The sequence below is a fragment of the Palaemon carinicauda genome, chromosome 8, assembly GCF_036898095.1.
Source record: "Palaemon carinicauda isolate YSFRI2023 chromosome 8, ASM3689809v2, whole genome shotgun sequence".
Lineage (NCBI taxonomy): Eukaryota > Metazoa > Arthropoda > Malacostraca > Decapoda > Palaemonidae > Palaemon > Palaemon carinicauda.
In genome coordinates this window covers 124,490,634-124,508,503 of record NC_090732.1, presented here as the reverse complement: position 1 = coordinate 124,508,503, position 17,870 = coordinate 124,490,634, and the positions used below count along the sequence as shown (strand labels likewise).

General features: G+C 43.0%; 1 protein-coding gene across 5 annotated transcripts in view; it reads left to right on the top strand.

Moving 5' to 3' along the window:
• Positions 1-17,870, top strand: part of Rbcn-3B (WD repeat-containing protein Rbcn-3B) — a 307,575-nt gene that overhangs the window by 130,902 nt on the left and 158,803 nt on the right. For 2 of the 5 annotated variants that reach the window (XM_068378881.1, XM_068378880.1), the window contains one exon: positions 695-763. The exons of the other annotated variants lie outside the window; for them this stretch is intronic. In XM_068378881.1, coding sequence (XP_068234982.1) covers positions 695-763 — 69 coding nt within the window. The remainder of the gene's footprint in view (positions 1-694; positions 764-17,870) is intronic. 5 annotated transcript variants of the gene reach the window in all.

The following is a 17,870-nucleotide window of genomic DNA, read 5'->3' as shown; positions in this document are numbered from 1 at the left end:
TTGAAAGATCACAGACACTTTTTTTAACATTTTAAAAGATCTCCAAGGTAAGGTAATTTTTGTGTATGGCAATGCTTTTTAATACTGTCTTGTTTTAGACAGTCGTGTTCATCCTTTTGGTGTAATGAAAGTTCATGTTCATGTTCAGTATTATTTTGTATATAAGGGAATTTTGCAATTGTTTTCTTCTGAGGTCAGGCTCTCATTATGTTCCTTCATTAAGTTTTACTGTACCTAATTTTTGTCAGTAATTAAGTTAATTTAATTCCTTGTATTTTGAACACACATGCACACACATTGTTTATATTCTATATACTGTATTGTGTATCCTGTATTATATGTGTTGTATAATAATTGATGTTATAGAACTAGAATTTTTGTAGATAACCATGAAATATTTTTCATTAGACATCTGTCATAGTACTGTTGCAAATTTGTTTGCTTTGCTAAAATATATGAAATATATACTAATACAGAGTTGTGATATTGTTGTAGGAATGGCATATAGATCATACTTTGACATGTATTATCTGTAGAAGTATTTTGAGGTGTTCAATAGGTGTGGGCTAAAATGCACACAGCAAAGAGATACGTACTATTAAAATGTAGTCAGTGTAAAAGTCCTCCCAATCAACTTTTGCCATTTATCTGCCACCCTCCCCTCCCCCATCCCCTGTGCTTTCACCATCGGCAGATATCTTAGGGCGTGCAAGGGATCGAGCTGTCATTATGGAGAAGAAGCTGAGGGAACGAGATCAACAGGGTAGGCCTTTGCTCTTTCTATGTCATTTTCTTCTTTTTTATATATGATGGTCTGGAGCAAACACTGGTGGGCTCATCAGTAGGTGATTCTTCCCATCTTACTTTAATAGTTGGTCATAATTTAGGTCATCATGAAACGTAGAATAGTGAATGTACTGGAAATGCATGCTCTATGTAAAGCTAGGTAGAAAATATATTTTTCATTATCCCATATGACTGTTAATTTTGTTCTAGGATTTGATATAATGTTAGGAGTATTATTGTGGTTATATACATACATACATACACACACACACACACACACACACACACACACACATATATATATATATATATATATATATATATATATATATATATATATATATATATAAACAGAAGTTTAATAATAACATTACTGACTTTTATGTTAACCTTAGGTTCACAGTCCTTTTCTTTTGAAGTTGGTTAGATAGAGATGTCTATATTGAAACTAAAAAAATCCAATTTTCTTTCCTGATAATAGGCATACCCCTTTAGCGAAGTATTGAATTAATATAGCATTTATGGCATGGATACATCAAAGTAACTTTGTCTTCAAAATCTCTAAATTGAAACTCGACTACATAGCCTCTTGACATCACTAGTAAGTTTGGATGGGGTGGGAGGTTTATTAACATCAGCTGAATATATAAATAGTTAATTTTGATACTGTATTGTAATTCCATTTATTTATTTGAATATTTCCTGATGCACATAGTGTGGACTCCCACAATGTGATGGAGTTGGGTTAGTGAAAGAAAGAAATAGGAAAATGAATGTCCTAGATTGATATACTGTACATTATCAATTGCACGACTCAAATGACTCTTCTAGTTCAACGGTAACCAACTGTATACTAAACAAATTTTTGTTATAGTTCCTGCTTCTAGATTGGGTTCCAAACTCATCTCCATTCTTAAATTTTCAAAATTATACACCAATGATATTTCCCAACATTGAGAACTTTATCATAGAGAAAGCTACCGTGATCCTACTAAGGTTAGTCAAAATCTAAACAAATTAATTAGCAGTAAATTATCATTCACTCCCCTGCAGCTACCACAATACCCAATGCCCAGTCATGTTTATAAGAAGACCAGGTTTCTTTTAGATAATGTTTTATGAAAATTGACTTGATATGCCACTGAGCTGCTGTTAAAACTTTTTTCAGAGAAAGATTCCTACAGAAATTAAGAGAGGTAGCCAAACTTGGGTCATTAACCTGAGCCATCAAGTCCTTCACGCGACTCAAATCTAATTTTTGGTGTGCTTCTTAATCTAAACCCTTAATAAGCAATAGCATGCAGTAACATTTTTGGGAAGAAGACATCACCAAATCATAACCCCACAAAATCATTAATTAACTTTAACCCAGGTTTTTCAGTCTTGTCTAAATAAAACTTAACAGACGTCACAGGAAAATTAAATCTGTTCTCTGAAATGTCACTGTATTTCTTTTCCAAAATGGGAATGTGGAAAAAAATAAGGTAAACTAGAACCACTAGTCAAAGCATGATGAGTTAACCTGGTATTTGAAACAGGGCAGATTAAGCTAGAATCACTTCCTTTGCTTGAGGAATTACTGGTTTTATATTTAAAAAACAAAGAAAAAGTAGTAAAGAGCTTATGAAGCCTACTGCTTTCAACCATAGAAAGGCTATTATTAGCTTGAGTGGCATTATCATCATCCTCCCCACTATAATCCTGGGCTTCTCTGGAGTTTCCCTGATGTAAACTTTATTTTAATTTTATATTTGGAACTCTTGAAGTGGATGGCTACCAGCTGAAAATATCTCTTGACAAGTTAAACTTTTAGAAAGTTTTATTCCCCACAGCTATTATTCAAATCAGTCCTGCCTTCAGTTCTGATTCCCCTGCTGTAAATCCCTTGAACAACCCTAGGGGTCAGTCATAGTAATTCGAGAAAAAAAAAACTTTTAATCTCTGTCATATAAACTTAAATCACCAAAAAAAACAATCTGTAGAGTGGATAGAAAATGATCTGAAGTATACAGATGCAATAAGAAAAACAAAAAGGAAAGGGCACATTAGTGCACCCACGCTGAGATAATTGCCATAAACTGTTATATTAATTCAATACTTTACTATGGGGGAAGGCCTACTACATGGAAAGTAAACATAATTTTTAAATATTTAACTTAGCCGGTGAATATATAATAGCTGAGCCTCTGGCGGCTCGACAGAAAAACACACAAAAACTCGCGAGCGATCGCTATGAAGGTTGCGGGTGTGCCCACTAGCGCCAACTATCGGCCAGATACCGCATATACATGTAAACAGACCCAATTTTTCTCTGTCGGCCTTAACGACAAGACGTATCAATACTCGCTGTATAACCTGGAGTTTTCTCAACATATTTGGTGAAGTACTTCCTTTTGGTTTGAGCTTTCGCAGTGCAGGTGTTTTATCTTCAACTTAAATCTTGAACTCGTTTTTGGATAGATTTAATTTTTGATGACTTTGGATTGTTTTTTTGGACTTTCTTTGACTTTTAAATGGCCGACCCTTCCCTTAGTACGGAAGTGTGTTTTAGGCTTTTAGCAATTATCTTATCACGTTATAAATTTTCCTCTATATATTTTATATCTCAACCGCCTTTATTAGGCCTCTTCGATTAGCTTTCCATTTATAATAAACATCAAGATAAATTTTAATGATTTGTTTATATGCGACCTTTCCTATTCCTCCTCTAATCCGAGAGTAGGCGGTCCTAACTTGGAAACCGAAGTTAAACAACGTTGAGCCCTTTCAATCGTAAATAACTTTTACAGAGCAAATGATTTAAAACTTATTAAATTAATATTTTTTAGTAGATATTTTATGAAAGATTTTCTTTGAATAGTCTTCGTACTGTTTCAAAGATGAACTAATGTTTAGTTTATTTATGCTACGCAGTTTGCGCTCTATCGTTACGATAGAGAGAGAGAGAATCACGGTTTCACTTTGCAGAAAGAGTAAATCGATTCTGACGTATTGTTCATTCTTCTTTCAAAGCTTAAAGGTTTTAAATACTATTTTAAAGGAACTTGTTAATTGAAAAACCTTTCAGTTTTTTCCTTTGGTCAAATAACCTGTTTATTGACGAAAGGTAAGTGGGCTCTTCTCTTCGGTGCGAAATCAAGAGAGAGAGAGAGAGAGAGAGAGAGACGGAGAGAGAGAGAGGAAGAGAGAACGTTCCGATCTTTATTCTCGTCCCAAGCGAGTAACGTTGTTCTCGAGTCAGTTTTTTTTTACTCTCGTCCCTAGTCTCTGTACGGGGAGAAAGGATAAAACGTTTTTAGTTTTTATTCTCGTCCCAAGGCACTGTACGGTGAGAGATTGAAAACGTAGTTTTGAATGAACTAGTGTTTAGTCTCCTTCCCAGCCACTGATCTTTTTATCTTAATATATGTTTACTGTTTTTTTGCTTGTATTAATGTGCTTACATTATACGACTGATTTCGCAATTATAACCTTTTGATGAGGGTAGAATTGCGTGCTTCAGGTAGAAATCAGTTTTATTCATACCTAATGTGAATTGTTGAAAAATTCGATTTCAGTGAAGTAAGTGCAAAACAGAAAATCGTAGTGATAAAGTGATAATTGCGCAAAGTGTTATCAGTGTTGCGACCGAGGGTTCGTCTATTCGTGCCTGTCGTTCGCCTAGTCCGAGACCTCTTGCAAGCTCCCAAGCCCAGGGGAGAAGTAATGTCGTACGACTTATGAGTTCGAGAGGACTTGATCAGCGAACAGACGTTCACTCTATGGTTTCAGGCGTGTCTCATCAACACCGCCCCTACCATAAGACGAGCGAGACGATTTTCTCCTCGTCATCCGAAGGCTTTTCGCATAAGAAACCGTGGAACAAGGTTTCGAGGCCCTTTAAGCGAAAGTCAGTCCTTTCAGGACAGGTCCAGCGTCCTGGTTTTAACCACTAGGACAGCTCTGACCCTATGCAGTCATCGGAAGACTGCTCGCCGCCTAAACAAAAGCGTAACACAGGCTCCGAGAGTCTTTTTGTAGGCAAGGTTTTGCAGTCACAGACGTTACCCTCGTCTCTTACCGCAACCATTCCCGTTGATCCTAAATGGGTTGTACGGCAAGACATGCAGAATAAGCTTGCCTCTCTTATGGAGGGCTATTCTGTTGAGCAGGTTCACGATGATCCTCGCCGCTTAGCTGATCGAGATCTTGGCCGTCAGCCGCCCAAAATAGCCTTTGCTCGTCCCTGTTGACGTTGACGTTACAAAGTCACGTCAATCGTGTTTTGTAGAGCCTCACTCGATGCAGTCCCGTGTTGACTCTCAGCCGCTTGTGGACATTCAGCCGCTGCCGCTTGCTCTTGTTGACGTTCAGGACGTTCACCAACCAGCATAGTTGACTTGTTTTGACGTTGAGCGTCAAGCACCGCAGTCAAGAGTTGTTTTGACTGCTAAGTCTAAGCAGTCAAGTCAGTCTCGAGTTGACGTCGAACGTCCTCCCGCACCTGTTGTTGTTACTGGTCAGTCCTTTAAGCAGTTACATGACATAGCGTCCTTGACTGCTACTGTTGCTCCTTTGCGTGTGGACTCTGCTTGTCAAGCATTGCCACCACGGCAGGTCTCTCCCTTGCTTGAGACTCGGCTATTGTCGGACAAGTTTCCTTCAGATGAGGAAGTTGCTGTTCCCCCTCCTACTGATATTCCCTTGAGGACTCTGTCAGACGGAGAGGAGCCTAAAGCTGCTCAGCCCTCTATGGACTTTAAATAAATCATGCTGATTTTTTAAGGATCTTTGTCCGGATCTTTTTGTAACTGCTGCTCCTCGTTCGCCTAAATGTCAGAGTTTACACTAGGCCTAGCTACTTCGAAGCCGTTGTTTTATAATCTAGTGCTCTCTCGCTCTTCTAAGAGAGCTTTACGTTTGCTAGGCGACTGGTTAATCACCAGGAGGAGTTTGGGGGAGACAGCCTTTGCTTTCCCTACTTTTAAGCTGGCTTATAGAGCGAGAGTCTGATATGACAAGGGAGAAGTTCTCGGCTTGGGAGTTCCTGCCTCTGCCCAGATAGACTTCTCAAACCTCATAGACTCTCCCTGGCGCCTGGCCATGAGACGCTCCAAGTTTTTATGGTCGACTTCAGAGCTAGACCATCTCCTGTTAGGAGTTTTTTCGAGCGTTTGAAGTTTTGCTGTACAATTATGTTATGCATAAACAAGGTTTTCAGGGATGGCTCCAATGATCTGACAGCCACGTTCTCTGCAGGAATAAGTCCCTCAGGGATGGCTCCAATGATCTGGCAGCCATGTTCACTGCAGGAGTACGTAAGAGGCAAGTGCGCTCAATGTGTTCATTGTCAAGACAAACTTCACGATGAAGTCTACCAGGCTCTCTTAACAGCATTAATGGAAGGCGACTGGATGGTCTCTCTCGACCTTCAGGAGGCATACTTCCACATTCCTATACACCCGGATTCCCAACCGTTTCTGAGGTTTGTTTACAGGAATGTGGGGTACCAGTTTCGAGCCCTGTGCTTTGGCCTCAGTCCTGCTCCTCTCGTGTTTACGAGGCTCATGAGGAATGTGGCAAAATCCCTCCATCTATCGGGGATCCGAGCCTCCCTGTACTTGGACGACTGGCTTCTCAGAGCATCGTCCAGTCTTCGCTGTCTGCAGGATCTACATTGGACGTTGAATCTGGCCAGGGAGTTGGGACTTTTGGTCAACCTAAAAGTCCCAACTGATCCCATCCCAGATTATTCTATATTTGGGGATGGAGATTCGCAGTCCAGGTTTTTCGGGCTTTTCCGTCTGCCACCCGAATAGAACAAGCCCTGCTCGAAATCCAACTAATGCTGAAAAGAGAACGTTTGTTCAGTCAGGAGTTGGAACAGTCTCGTAGGGACTCTCTCATCCTTGGAGCAGTTTGTCTCACTAGGGAGACTACACCTTCTGCCTCTCCGGTTCCATCTAGCCTCTCACTGGAACTAGGACAAGACGTTAGAGACGGTATCATTCCCAGTCTCCGAACCAGTAAAGGCATGCCTGAAATGGTGGGACAGCAATATCAGTCTGAGAGAGGGACTATCCCTAGCAGTCAAGAACCCAAACCACGTGTTGTTCTCAGACGCGTCGGATTTGGGTTGGGGTGCGACCCTGGACGGTCGGGAATGCTCGGGTCTGTGGACCTCAAGTCAGAAGAGCATGCACATCAACGGCAAGGAGCTATTAGCAGTCCACTTGGCCTTGATGATATTCGAAAGCTTCTTCGAAACTAAGTGGTAGAGGTCAACTCAGACAACACCACAGCTTTAGCGTACATCTCCAAGCAAGGAGGCACACACTCCTTCACGCTGCTCGAGATCGCAAGGGACCTTCTCTTATGGTCAAGAAATCGAGGCATCTCCCTGTTGACGAGATTCATCCAGGGGGACTTGAACGTCTTGGCAGACTGTCTCAGTCGGAGGGGTCAGGTGATACCCACGGAATGGACCCTCCACAAGGACGTGGGCAAGAGTCTTTGGGCTACTTGGGGTCAACCCACCATAGACCTCTTTGCCTCCTCGTTGACCAAAAGGTTACCAATCTACTGCTCTCCAGTCCTAGATACAGAAGCAATCCACATAGACGCGTTTCTACTGGATTGGTCTCTTCTGGACTTATATGCATTCCCACCATTCAAGATAGTCAACAAGGTACTGCAGAAGTTCGCCTCTCACGAAGGGACAAGGTTGACGTTGGTTGCTACCCTCTGGTCCGCGAGAGAGTGGTTCACCGAGGTACTTCAATGGCTGGTAGACTTTCCAAGAAGTCTTCCTCTAAGGGTAGATCTGTTACGTCAGCCCCACGTAAAGAATGTCCATCAAAGCCTCCCCGCTCTTCGTCTGACTTCCTTCAGACTATCGAAAGACTCTCAAGAGCTCGAGGCTTTTCGAAGGAGGCAGCCAGTGCGATTGCAAGAGCGAGGAGAGCTTTTACCATTAGAGTATACCAGTCGAAGTGGGAAGTATTTCGAGACTGGTGCAAGTCAGCATCTGTGTCCTCGTCCAGTACCTCTGTAGCCCAAATCGCAGATTTTTTTTTACATCTGAGAAAGGTTCGCTCCCTTTCAGCTCCCACGATTTAGGGCTACAGGAGCATGTTGGCTTCGGTCTTTCGACATAGAGGCTTAGATCTTTCCAACAATAAAGATCTCCAAGATCTCCTTAAGTCTTTCGAGACCTCTAAGGAACGTCGTTTGGCAACTCCTGGATGGAACTTAGACGTGGTCCTAAGGTTCCTCATGTCAGACAGGTTTGAGCCATTACATTCAGCCTCCCTGAAGGATCTCACCCTCAAGACACTGTTCCTAGTGTGCTTGGCTTCGGCTAAAAGGGTTAGTGAACTTCATGCCTTCAGTAAGAACATCGGCTTTTCTACAGAAAAAGCCACTTGTTCACTTCAACTTGGTTTCCTGGCCAAAAATGAACTGCCTTCTCGTCCTTGGCCTAAATCTTTTGATATTCCTTGCTTATCAGAGATCGTAGGCAACGAACTGGAAAGAGTATTATGTCCTGTTAGAGCTCTTAAGTTCTATTTAGCTCGTACTAAGTCATTACGAGGTAAATCTGAGGCATTATGGTGCTCAGTTAAGAAACCATCATTGCCTATGTCAAAGAATGCTTTGTCATATTTTATCAGATTTTTAATACGAGAAGCTCATTCTCACTTGAATGAGAAAGACCGATGTTTGCTTAAGGTTAAGACGCACGAAGTTAGAGCTATAGCAACCTCCGTGGCCTTCAAGCAAAATAAATCTCTGCAAAGTATTATGGACGCGACTATTTGGAGAAGCAAGTCAGTGTTCGCGTCATTTTACTTAAAAGATGTCCAGACTCTTTACGAGGACTGCCACACACTGGGTCCATTCGTTGCAGCGAGTGCAGTAGTGGGTGAGGGTTCTACCACTACATTACCCTAATTCCAATATCCTTTTTAATCTGTCTCTTGAAATGTTTTTAATATTGTTTTTTGGGTTGTACGGAAGGCTAAGAAGCCTTTCGCATCCTGATTGATTTGGCGGGTGGTCAAAGTCATTTCTTGAGAGCGCCCAGATTAGGGGTTTGATGAGGTCCTGTTGTATGGGTTGCAGCCCTTAATACTTCAGCTTCTGGGAGTCTTTCAGCATCCTAAGAGGATCGCTGGGCTTCGTGAGGAAGACAGACTAATAAGGCAGAGTAATCGTCTAAGTCGACTTCCTTACCAGGTACCTTTATATATTTGGGTTTTGTTATGATATAACTGTCAAAAACTCTAAACATATACGCTGTAAACTTAATTAACTCTGGTCTCTACCCACCACCATGGGTGTGAATCAGCTATTATATATTCACCGGCTAAGTTAAATATTTAAAAATGATATTTTAATTATAAAATAAATTTTTGAATATACTTACCCGGTGAATATATAAATTAAAGGCCCCCCCTTTCTCCCCGATAGAGACCCAGCGGGATGAGAAAAATTGGGTCTGTTTACATGTATATGCGGTATCTGGCCGATAGTTGGCGCTAGTGGGCACACCCGCAACCTTCATAGCGATCGCTCGCGAGTTTTTGTGTGTTTTTCTGTCGAGCCGCCAGAGGCTCAGCTATTATATATTCACCGGGTAAGTATATTCATAAATTTATTTTATAATTAAAATATCATTTTTCCAGTGTTAGGGTACATGTCAGCACTTGACCAACTTTGAGAGGGGAGCACATCGAGGGAGATTCAAAGAAATAATAGAATGATTAAAGAAATTATTAAAGTAGTATAATAGAGATAGGAAATTAGATAAGATGGTGAACAACAGAGACACACTAACTTCACAAGGATTTATTACCATAATTGAAAAATATATGTAGGTAACAAATGCAAAGGAAATAGGATTTAGGACTTGGTAGTGTCTTGAGGTATTCATTAAGCACATTTACTCCATCCCACAAAATGATAAAACAGCTGTTATTCTATATAGTACTGTGCATAAATAGGTGGCAAAAGTAGAAAATAGTTTAACGATGGATAATCTCACATATATGAATATACTGCATACATTTAAAAGAATTTAGGTAAAATTGCTACATATTTTCATGAGTATTTACTTCATATTGTTAAACAATTCTTACATATTGATGTAAAGATACACATTATACTTGTGGGGGAGAGAAATTTCACTTTATTTATCCCTTTCTGATCTTCAGCAGCAAACTAGGTTAGGTAATTTTGCTCACATGTCCAAAAACTTGTGTTTTAACCTCAGTGGACAAAGATGAATGTTCATATTTGAGTTTTGAAGGCTAGAAAATTTGATTTACTATATACAGTATATGTGTGGTAAAATACCCAATTGTATTTGTTTGTATGTTTATATTGATTAGGGTAATCAACTCCCAAACCTAGTGTTGTACATGTATTTTGGAACTTCTCTTTTATTTATCCTTACTAGTAGCATGAATAATAGCCTTGAAGAGAAGCTTAGCATAGTAGAGGAGGCTACTCCTCTTGCTCTTGTTTGCATCCCCAATATCTATTTTTATGTTTGCCTCTATTGGTGCAACCCTAGAGCATGTTCTGAACTTGAACCAAATCTTTTTTTTTTTGTTAGTTAGAATGTCTTTTACTATGCTTGTATTCCATAATTTACTTTGCTTATAACTGTATATCCAGTTATTTTAGTTTTTTTTATTTTATCATGGGTTTACCTTTGACTCAGCATATAACTATAATATTTGATTTAGTTTTACTTGTTGATTTTTATCTAAAATTCTAGGTAATAAGTACAAAGGATTTAGTTAAAAAAAATCTTAATGGATGGTAAAAATATTTCCCCAAAATTTTGATAGTGTTCTTGTCCCTGCTTGTTTGTGGAAGATGTGAATATCCTCTCATCTTAATAAGCTACTTTATCAATGTAAAATAAATATGTGTATACGCACTGTACCATATTGTGTAGGAGCATAACTAAAATTGTTGACAGTGTTAGTTTCTTATAGATATGTATACCCATGTTTAATGGGTGTCCAACATTATTCCACAAATGGTATTCATCACAGAGTTTAATCATAAGTCATGATAAAGGAGCTGTGAAATTTAATGGTAACCATATTCATTCTCGTAGATAATCCCCTCTGGTATTTTTTTTAATCACTTAAGTAGTATTTTATTTAGCAGCAAGAAATGAAAAGTAATTTAATGTATGATTTTATATTTGTTAAATGTTTTAGAGTGATTGAGTAAACAATGTCACTTTCTAGTAGCTGCCCTCTTGATTTCTTATTCATTCCTTTGTAGTAGCATCGAAAGGCAGCTTTTATTTTGTATTAAAAACTTTGGTTGATCATTATCTGTCAACAGCTTTATACATCAGAACCTGATAAGAATTTGAAAGCTTTTTTCCTACTTGGTTCGCTTTGAAAGAATCCCCATAGTCTTTTGCTATATCCATACACTAAAAAAAAGTAACCATATATGGGAAATATGTTTTTAAATATTAAACTTAGCCGGTGAATATATAGTAGCTAACGTCTCCGACGGCTCGACAGATTCCAAAAACTCGCGAGCGATCGCCGTGAAGGTTGCGGGTGTGCCCACCAGCGCCGACTATCGGCCAGATACCGCATATACTAGTCAATTTCTCCAGTTCTTCTCTGTCGGTCTTGTTGACAAGTTGGTTCCGCTCGCTTTATGACCTCGAGTTTTCAACCGAATTGGTGAAGTACTTTACTTTGGTTGTTTATTGGCTTTTGCTGTGTTGGTGTGTTTCTTCAATTAAACTCTTTAAACCCTTTTTTTGGCTCGTGTTTATTGTTGATGAATTTGGTTTTGACTTGGATTTTCTCTGATTGTTCAAAATGGCTGACCCTTCTCCTGTATATCGCAAGTGTGCGAGGGATTGTAACAAACGTCTTCCCAAGGCCTCTATCGACCCTCATACTGTTTGTTCTAATTGCCGGGGTAAATCCTGCCAATTAGGAGATCGGTGTGAGGAGTGGGTGGTCTTGTCGGAATTCGAATGGCTTGAGTATGAAAAATATACTCGTAAGCTTGAGAGAGATAGGGTGAGGAGAAGCTCCTCTTGATCTTTGGAATTTTTCTCCTCCCATGCCCCTGAACCTAATCCTTCCCCTGTAGTAGTTGTTCCTGAACCCCCTACTAGCACTCATGAACCGTCCATGCGGGATATGTTTTTAGCGATTCAAGCTTTAAGCGAAAAAGTTAGAGTCCTTAGCATCGGACAGAAACCAACTTATGTCAGATGTTAAGTTGTTGAAGTGTCAGAGTGGTAAAACAGAAAATCTAAGTGATAAAGTGATAAGTGCGCAAAATGTGTTTAGTGTTGCGACCGAGGGTTTGTCTGTTCGTGCTTGTCGCTCCCCTAGTCCGAGACCTCTTTCAGGCTCCCCTGCACCAGGGAGAAGTAATGTCGTAGGGCTTAAGGGGGCGAGAGGCGTAAACCAACGTACAGACGTTCCCTCTTTGTTATCGGACATTTCTCGTCAAGATCGTCCTTACCATAAGACGGGTGAGACTAAGTTCTCCTCGTCCTCCGAAGACTTATCGCACAAGAAACCTTGGCGCAAGGTATCTAGACCCTTGAAGCGAAAGTCAGTCCCTTCAGGACAGGTCCAGCGTCCTGGCTGTAGCCATTGGGGCAGCTCTGACCATTTGCAGTCGTCGGATGACTGTTCGCCTGTTAAGCGAAAGCGTAACACAGGGTCCGAGGGTCTCGGTAGAGGCAATGTTTTGCCAACGCAGACGTTACCGACGTCACGGCCCGTTCCGACTCCCGTTGATCCGAAGTGGGTTGTCCTGCGGGACATGCAGTCTAAGCTTGCCTCCCTTACGGAAGAGTATGACTTTGATCAGGTTCACGATGATCCTTTGCTTGCGGGTCGCCAGTGCGCTCATGACTCTGGCCTTCAGCCGCCTAAACGAGTGTTTTCTCGTCCGTTTGACGTTAGTGCTAACGTTTCTAGTGCTTTGAAACGCGATGCTAGTCGTGTGCCTAGTCATTCACGTCAGTCACGTGACATGGATCCCCCTTTGCTACAGTCTCAGACTGACGTTCAGCTGCTGCCGCCGCAGCCCCGCACTGACGTTTGCCGACCGGCTCCGTTGCCTCGACGTGACGTTGAGCGTCGGTCACCGCAGTCGGAGGTTGTTTTGCCTGCTCCGACTCTGCAGTCAATGCAGGTCCGACGTGATGTCGAGCGACAATCAACTTCAGCTGTTGTTGTTGGTCAGTCACAAGACTTTCAGTCCTTTCAGCAGCGACGTGACGTCGTTTCCTCTTCTGCTGCTGCTGCTCCGTTGCTTGTTGACATTGCCTGTCAAGCGTTGCCTCCTCGGCATGTCTCTCCGCATCATGAGACTCAGCAGTTGTCGGACGAAGTTCCGTCGGATGAGGAAGTCGCTGATCCCCTTCCAACTGATATGCCTTTGGGGACTTTGTCAGATGGAGAGGAGCCTAGAATTGCTCAGCCCTCTCTTGATTTTAAAAAGATCATGCTGATTTTTAAGGAACTGTTTCCTGACCATTTTGTGACTGCTGCTCCTCGTTCGCCTCCATCAGAGTTTACGCTAGGCCTAGCTACTTTGACGCCGTCGTTTACTAAGCTAGTGCTCTCTCGCTCTTCTAAGAGAGCTTTGCGTTTACTAGGCGACTGGTTGATCACCAGGAGGAGTTTGGGGAAGACAGCCTTTGCTTTCCCCCCCTTTTAAACTGGCTTCTAGAGCGAGCGTCTGGTATGACACGGGAGAAGTTCTCGGCTTGGGAGTTCCTGCCTCTGCCCAGGGAGACTTCTCAAGCCTCGTAGACTCTCCCCGTCGCCTGGCCATGAGACGCTCAAAAGTTTGCTGGTCCTCTTCGGACCTTGATCATCTCCTCAAAGGGGTTTATAGGGCCTTCGAAGTTTTTAACTTCTTGGATTGGTCGCTGGGAGCCTTGAGCAGGAAGATCTCTTCGGCCGACCGTGATGTATCCGTGCTAATTATGTCCTGCATGGACAAAGCTATCCGTGATGGCTCTAATGAGCTCGCTGCTACCTTTACGGCAGGAGTCCTTAAGAAGAGGGAGACTCTTTGTTCGTTCCTTTCGGCAGGAGTAACTCCCTGTCAAAGGTCAGAGCTTCTCTTTGCTCCGTTGTCATCTGCCTTGTTCCCTCAGCAGTTGATTAAGGATATCGCAGCTTCTCTGGTATAGAAGGATACCCACGACTTGATGGCTACGTCAGCGAGTAAGGCTGCTCCTTCATCATCTTATGTCGTTAGACCTAAGCTCGATACTCCAGCAACGAGGTTTATCCCGCCCTTTCGTGTCAGAGCCCCCAGTAAGGGAGGCGCTCGTGCCGATAGTAAGAGAGGCAAGAGGAGAGGATCTAAGTCCTCCCGTGGCAGAGTCTGACTGCCCACGTCCTCAAACAGCGGTAGGGGCCAGACTGAACAACTTCTGGCAGGCCTGGGAGAAGAGGGGTGCAGACCGGGAGTCTGTTTTGTTGCTAAAGGAGGGATACAAAATACCTTTTGTATGGAGACCTCCTCTGGTAAAAGTCCCTATAGACCTCTCTCCCAGGTATCGAGAGGAGTCAAGGAGACAGGCACTACAGCTGCAGGTGTCTCAGTTGCTAGAGAAGGGAGCGGTGGTGAAAGTCTCGGACCTTCAATCACCGGGATTTTACTACCGTCTCTTCCTAGTACCAAAGCATACAGGAGGTTGGAGGCCGGTGCTGGATGTCAGTGCGCTCAACGTTTTTGTTGTCAAAACAAAATTTACGATGGAGACCACCAAATCCGTTCTAGCAGTGGTCAGAGAGGGAGACTGGATGGTCTCTCTCGACCTGCAGGATGCGTACTTCCACATTCCTATACACCCGGATTCTCAACTGTATCTGAGGTTTGTATACAGGAATGTGGTGTACCAATTCCGAGCACTGTGCTTCGGCCTCAGCCCTGCTCCTCTTGTTTTTACGAGGCTCATGAGGAATGTGGCAAAATTTCTGCATTTATCGGGGATTCGAGCCTCCCTGTACCTGGACGACTGGCTGCTCAGAGCGTCGTCCCGTCATCGCTGTCTGCAGGACCTTCAATGGACGTTGGATCTTGCAAAGGAGTTGGGACTGTTGGTGAACATAGAGAAGTCTCAGCTGAATCCCTCCCAAACGATTCTCTATTTGGGGATGGAGATTCACAGTCTAGCTTTTCGGGCTTTTCCGTCTGCCACCAGGATAGAGCAAGCCTTGCTCAAAGTCCGCCTCATGCTGAGGAAAGACCATTGCTCTGTGAGAAGTTGGATGAGCCTCCTAGGGACGCTGTCATCCCTGGAACAATTTATCTCTCTAGGGAGACTTCACCTTCGCCCTCTCCAGTTCCATCTAGACTCCCATTGGAACAAGAACAAGACTTTGGAGGCGGTCTCGATCCCGATCTCCGAACCAGTAAAGACGTGCCTGAACTGGTGGGACAGCAATATAGGTCTTCGAGAGGGTCTATCCCTGGCGGTCAAGAACCCAAACCACGTGTTATTTTCAGACGCGTCGGATTTGGGTTGGGGAGCGACTCTGGACGGTCTGGAATGTTCGGGTCTTTGGACGACAGATCAGAGGAGCCTTCACATCAACTGCAAGGAGCTGTTGGCTGTTCACTTGGCCTTGACGAGTTTCGAGAGTCTTCTTCGAAACAAGGTGGTACTGTAGAAGTGAATGCGGACAACACCACAGCCTTGGCGTACATCTCCAAGCAAGGAGGCACTCACTCCCACACTCTGTTCGTCATCGCAAGGGACCTCCTCATCTGGTCAAAAGATCGAGGCATCTCACTGTTGACGAGGTTCGTCCAGGGGAAATTGAACGTCTTGGCAGACTGTCTCAGTCGGAGAGGTCAGGTGATCCCTACAGAATGGACCCTCCACAAGGACGTGTGCAAGAGTCTTTGGATGACTTGGGGTCAGCCCACCATAGACCTCTTTGCGACCTCACTGACCAAAAGGCTCCCAACCTATTGCTCTCCAGTCCCAGATCCAGAGGCGGCCCACATAGATGCCTTTCTGTTGGACTGGTCTCACATGGACGCTTACGCATTTCCGCCGTTCAAGATCATCAACAAGGTTTTGCAGAAGTTCGCCTCTCACGATGGGACAAGGTTGACGTTGGTTGCTCCCCTCTGGCCCGCGAGAGAGTGGTTCACAGAGGTACTTCAATGGCTGGTAGACGTCCCAAGGAGTCTGCCTTTACGGATGGATCTCTTACGGCAGCCCCACGTAAGGAGTCTTCATCAAAGCCTCCCCGCGCTTCGTCTGACTGCCTTCAGACTATCGAAAGACTCTCAAGAGCTCGAGGATTTTCGAAGGAGGCAGCCAGAGCGATCGTGAGGGCTAGGAGATCATCTACTATCAAGGTCTACCAGTCGAAGTGGGAGGTCTTTAGAGAGGGGTGCAAGTCCTCCTCTATTTCCTCTTCCAGTACCTCTGTAGCCCAAATTGCGGACTTTCTCCTGCATCTGAGAAATGTTCGCTCCCTCTCTGCTCCCACTATTAAGGGCTACAGGAGCATGTTGGTGTCTGTTTTCAGACATAGAGGCTTGGATCTGTCAAATAACAAAGATCTCCAAGATCTCCTTAAGTCCTTCGAGACCTCTAAGGAGCGTCGTATGTCAACTCCCGCTTGGAACTTAGACGTGGTCCTAAGGTTCCTTATGTCAGACAGGTTTAAGCCGTTGCATTCAGCCTCCCTGAAGGATCTCACCCTCAAGACGCTTTTTTTGGTGTGCTTGGCTTCGGCTAAAAGGGTCAGTGAGATCCATGCTTTTAGTAAGAACATCGGCTTCTCTACAAATAAAGCTACATGTTCGCTTCAACTTGGTTTTTTGGCCAAGAACGAACTGCCTTCTCGTCCTTGGCCTAAATCTTTTGAAATACCTAGTCTGTCAGAAATCGTAGGTAACGAAGTTGAAAGAGTGCTGTGCCCCGTTAGAGCTCTTAAGTTTTACTTAGCTCGAACTAAACCATTACGAGGTGGTTCTGAGGCCTTATGGTGCTCCGTTAAGAAGCCCTCATTGCCCATGTCTAAAAATGCGTTATCGTATTTATTAGACTTTTAATCCGGGAGGCACATTCTCATTTAAATGAGAAAGATCGTTGTTTGCTTAAGGTCAAGACGCACGAAGTGAGAGCGATAGCAACTTCGGTGGCTTTTAAGCAAAACAGGTCTCTTCGAAGTATTATGGACGCGACCTTTTGGAGGAGCAAGTCGGTGTTCGCTTCATTTTACTTAAAAGACGTCCAGACTCTTTATGAGGACTGCTACACCCTGGGTTCATTCGTTGCAGCGAGTGCAGTAGTGGGTGAGGGTTCTACCACTACATTCCCTTAATCCCAATATCCTTTTAATCTTCTCTTGAAATGTTTTTAATCTTGTCTTGGGTTGTACGGAAGACTAGGAAGTCTTTCGCATCCTTTTTGATTTGGCGGGTGGTCAAATGTTGTTTCTTGAGAGCGCCCAGATTAAGGGTATTGATGAGGTCCTGTTATAGGGGGGTTCGCCCTGGATATAACAGCTCCTGGGAGTCTTTCAGCATCCTGAGAGGATGGCTGGGCTTCGTGAGGAATGCGGACTAATGAGGCAGAGTAATCGTCAGAGTCAGCTTCCTTGCCAGGTACCTATACTTAAGTTGGTTTTTTATGAAATAATTGTCAAAAAACTCTTGAGCATATACGCCTTTATTGTATTAATACTGGTCTCTACCCACCACCATGGGTGTGAATCAGCTATTGTATATTCACTGGCTAAGTTTAATATTTAAAAATGATATTTTGATTATAAAATAAATTTTTGAATATACTTACCCGGTGAATATATAAATTAAAGGCCCTCCCTTCCTCCCCGATAGAGACCCAGCGGACTGAGAAGAACTGGAGAAATTGAAAAGTATATGCGGTATCTGGCCGATAGTCGGCGCTGGTGGGCAAATCCGCAACCTTCACGGCGATCGCTCGCGAGTTTTTGGAATCTGTTGAGCCGTCGGAGACGTCAGCTATTATATATTCACCGGGTAAGTATATTCAAAAATTTATTTTATAATCAAAATATCATTTTTCT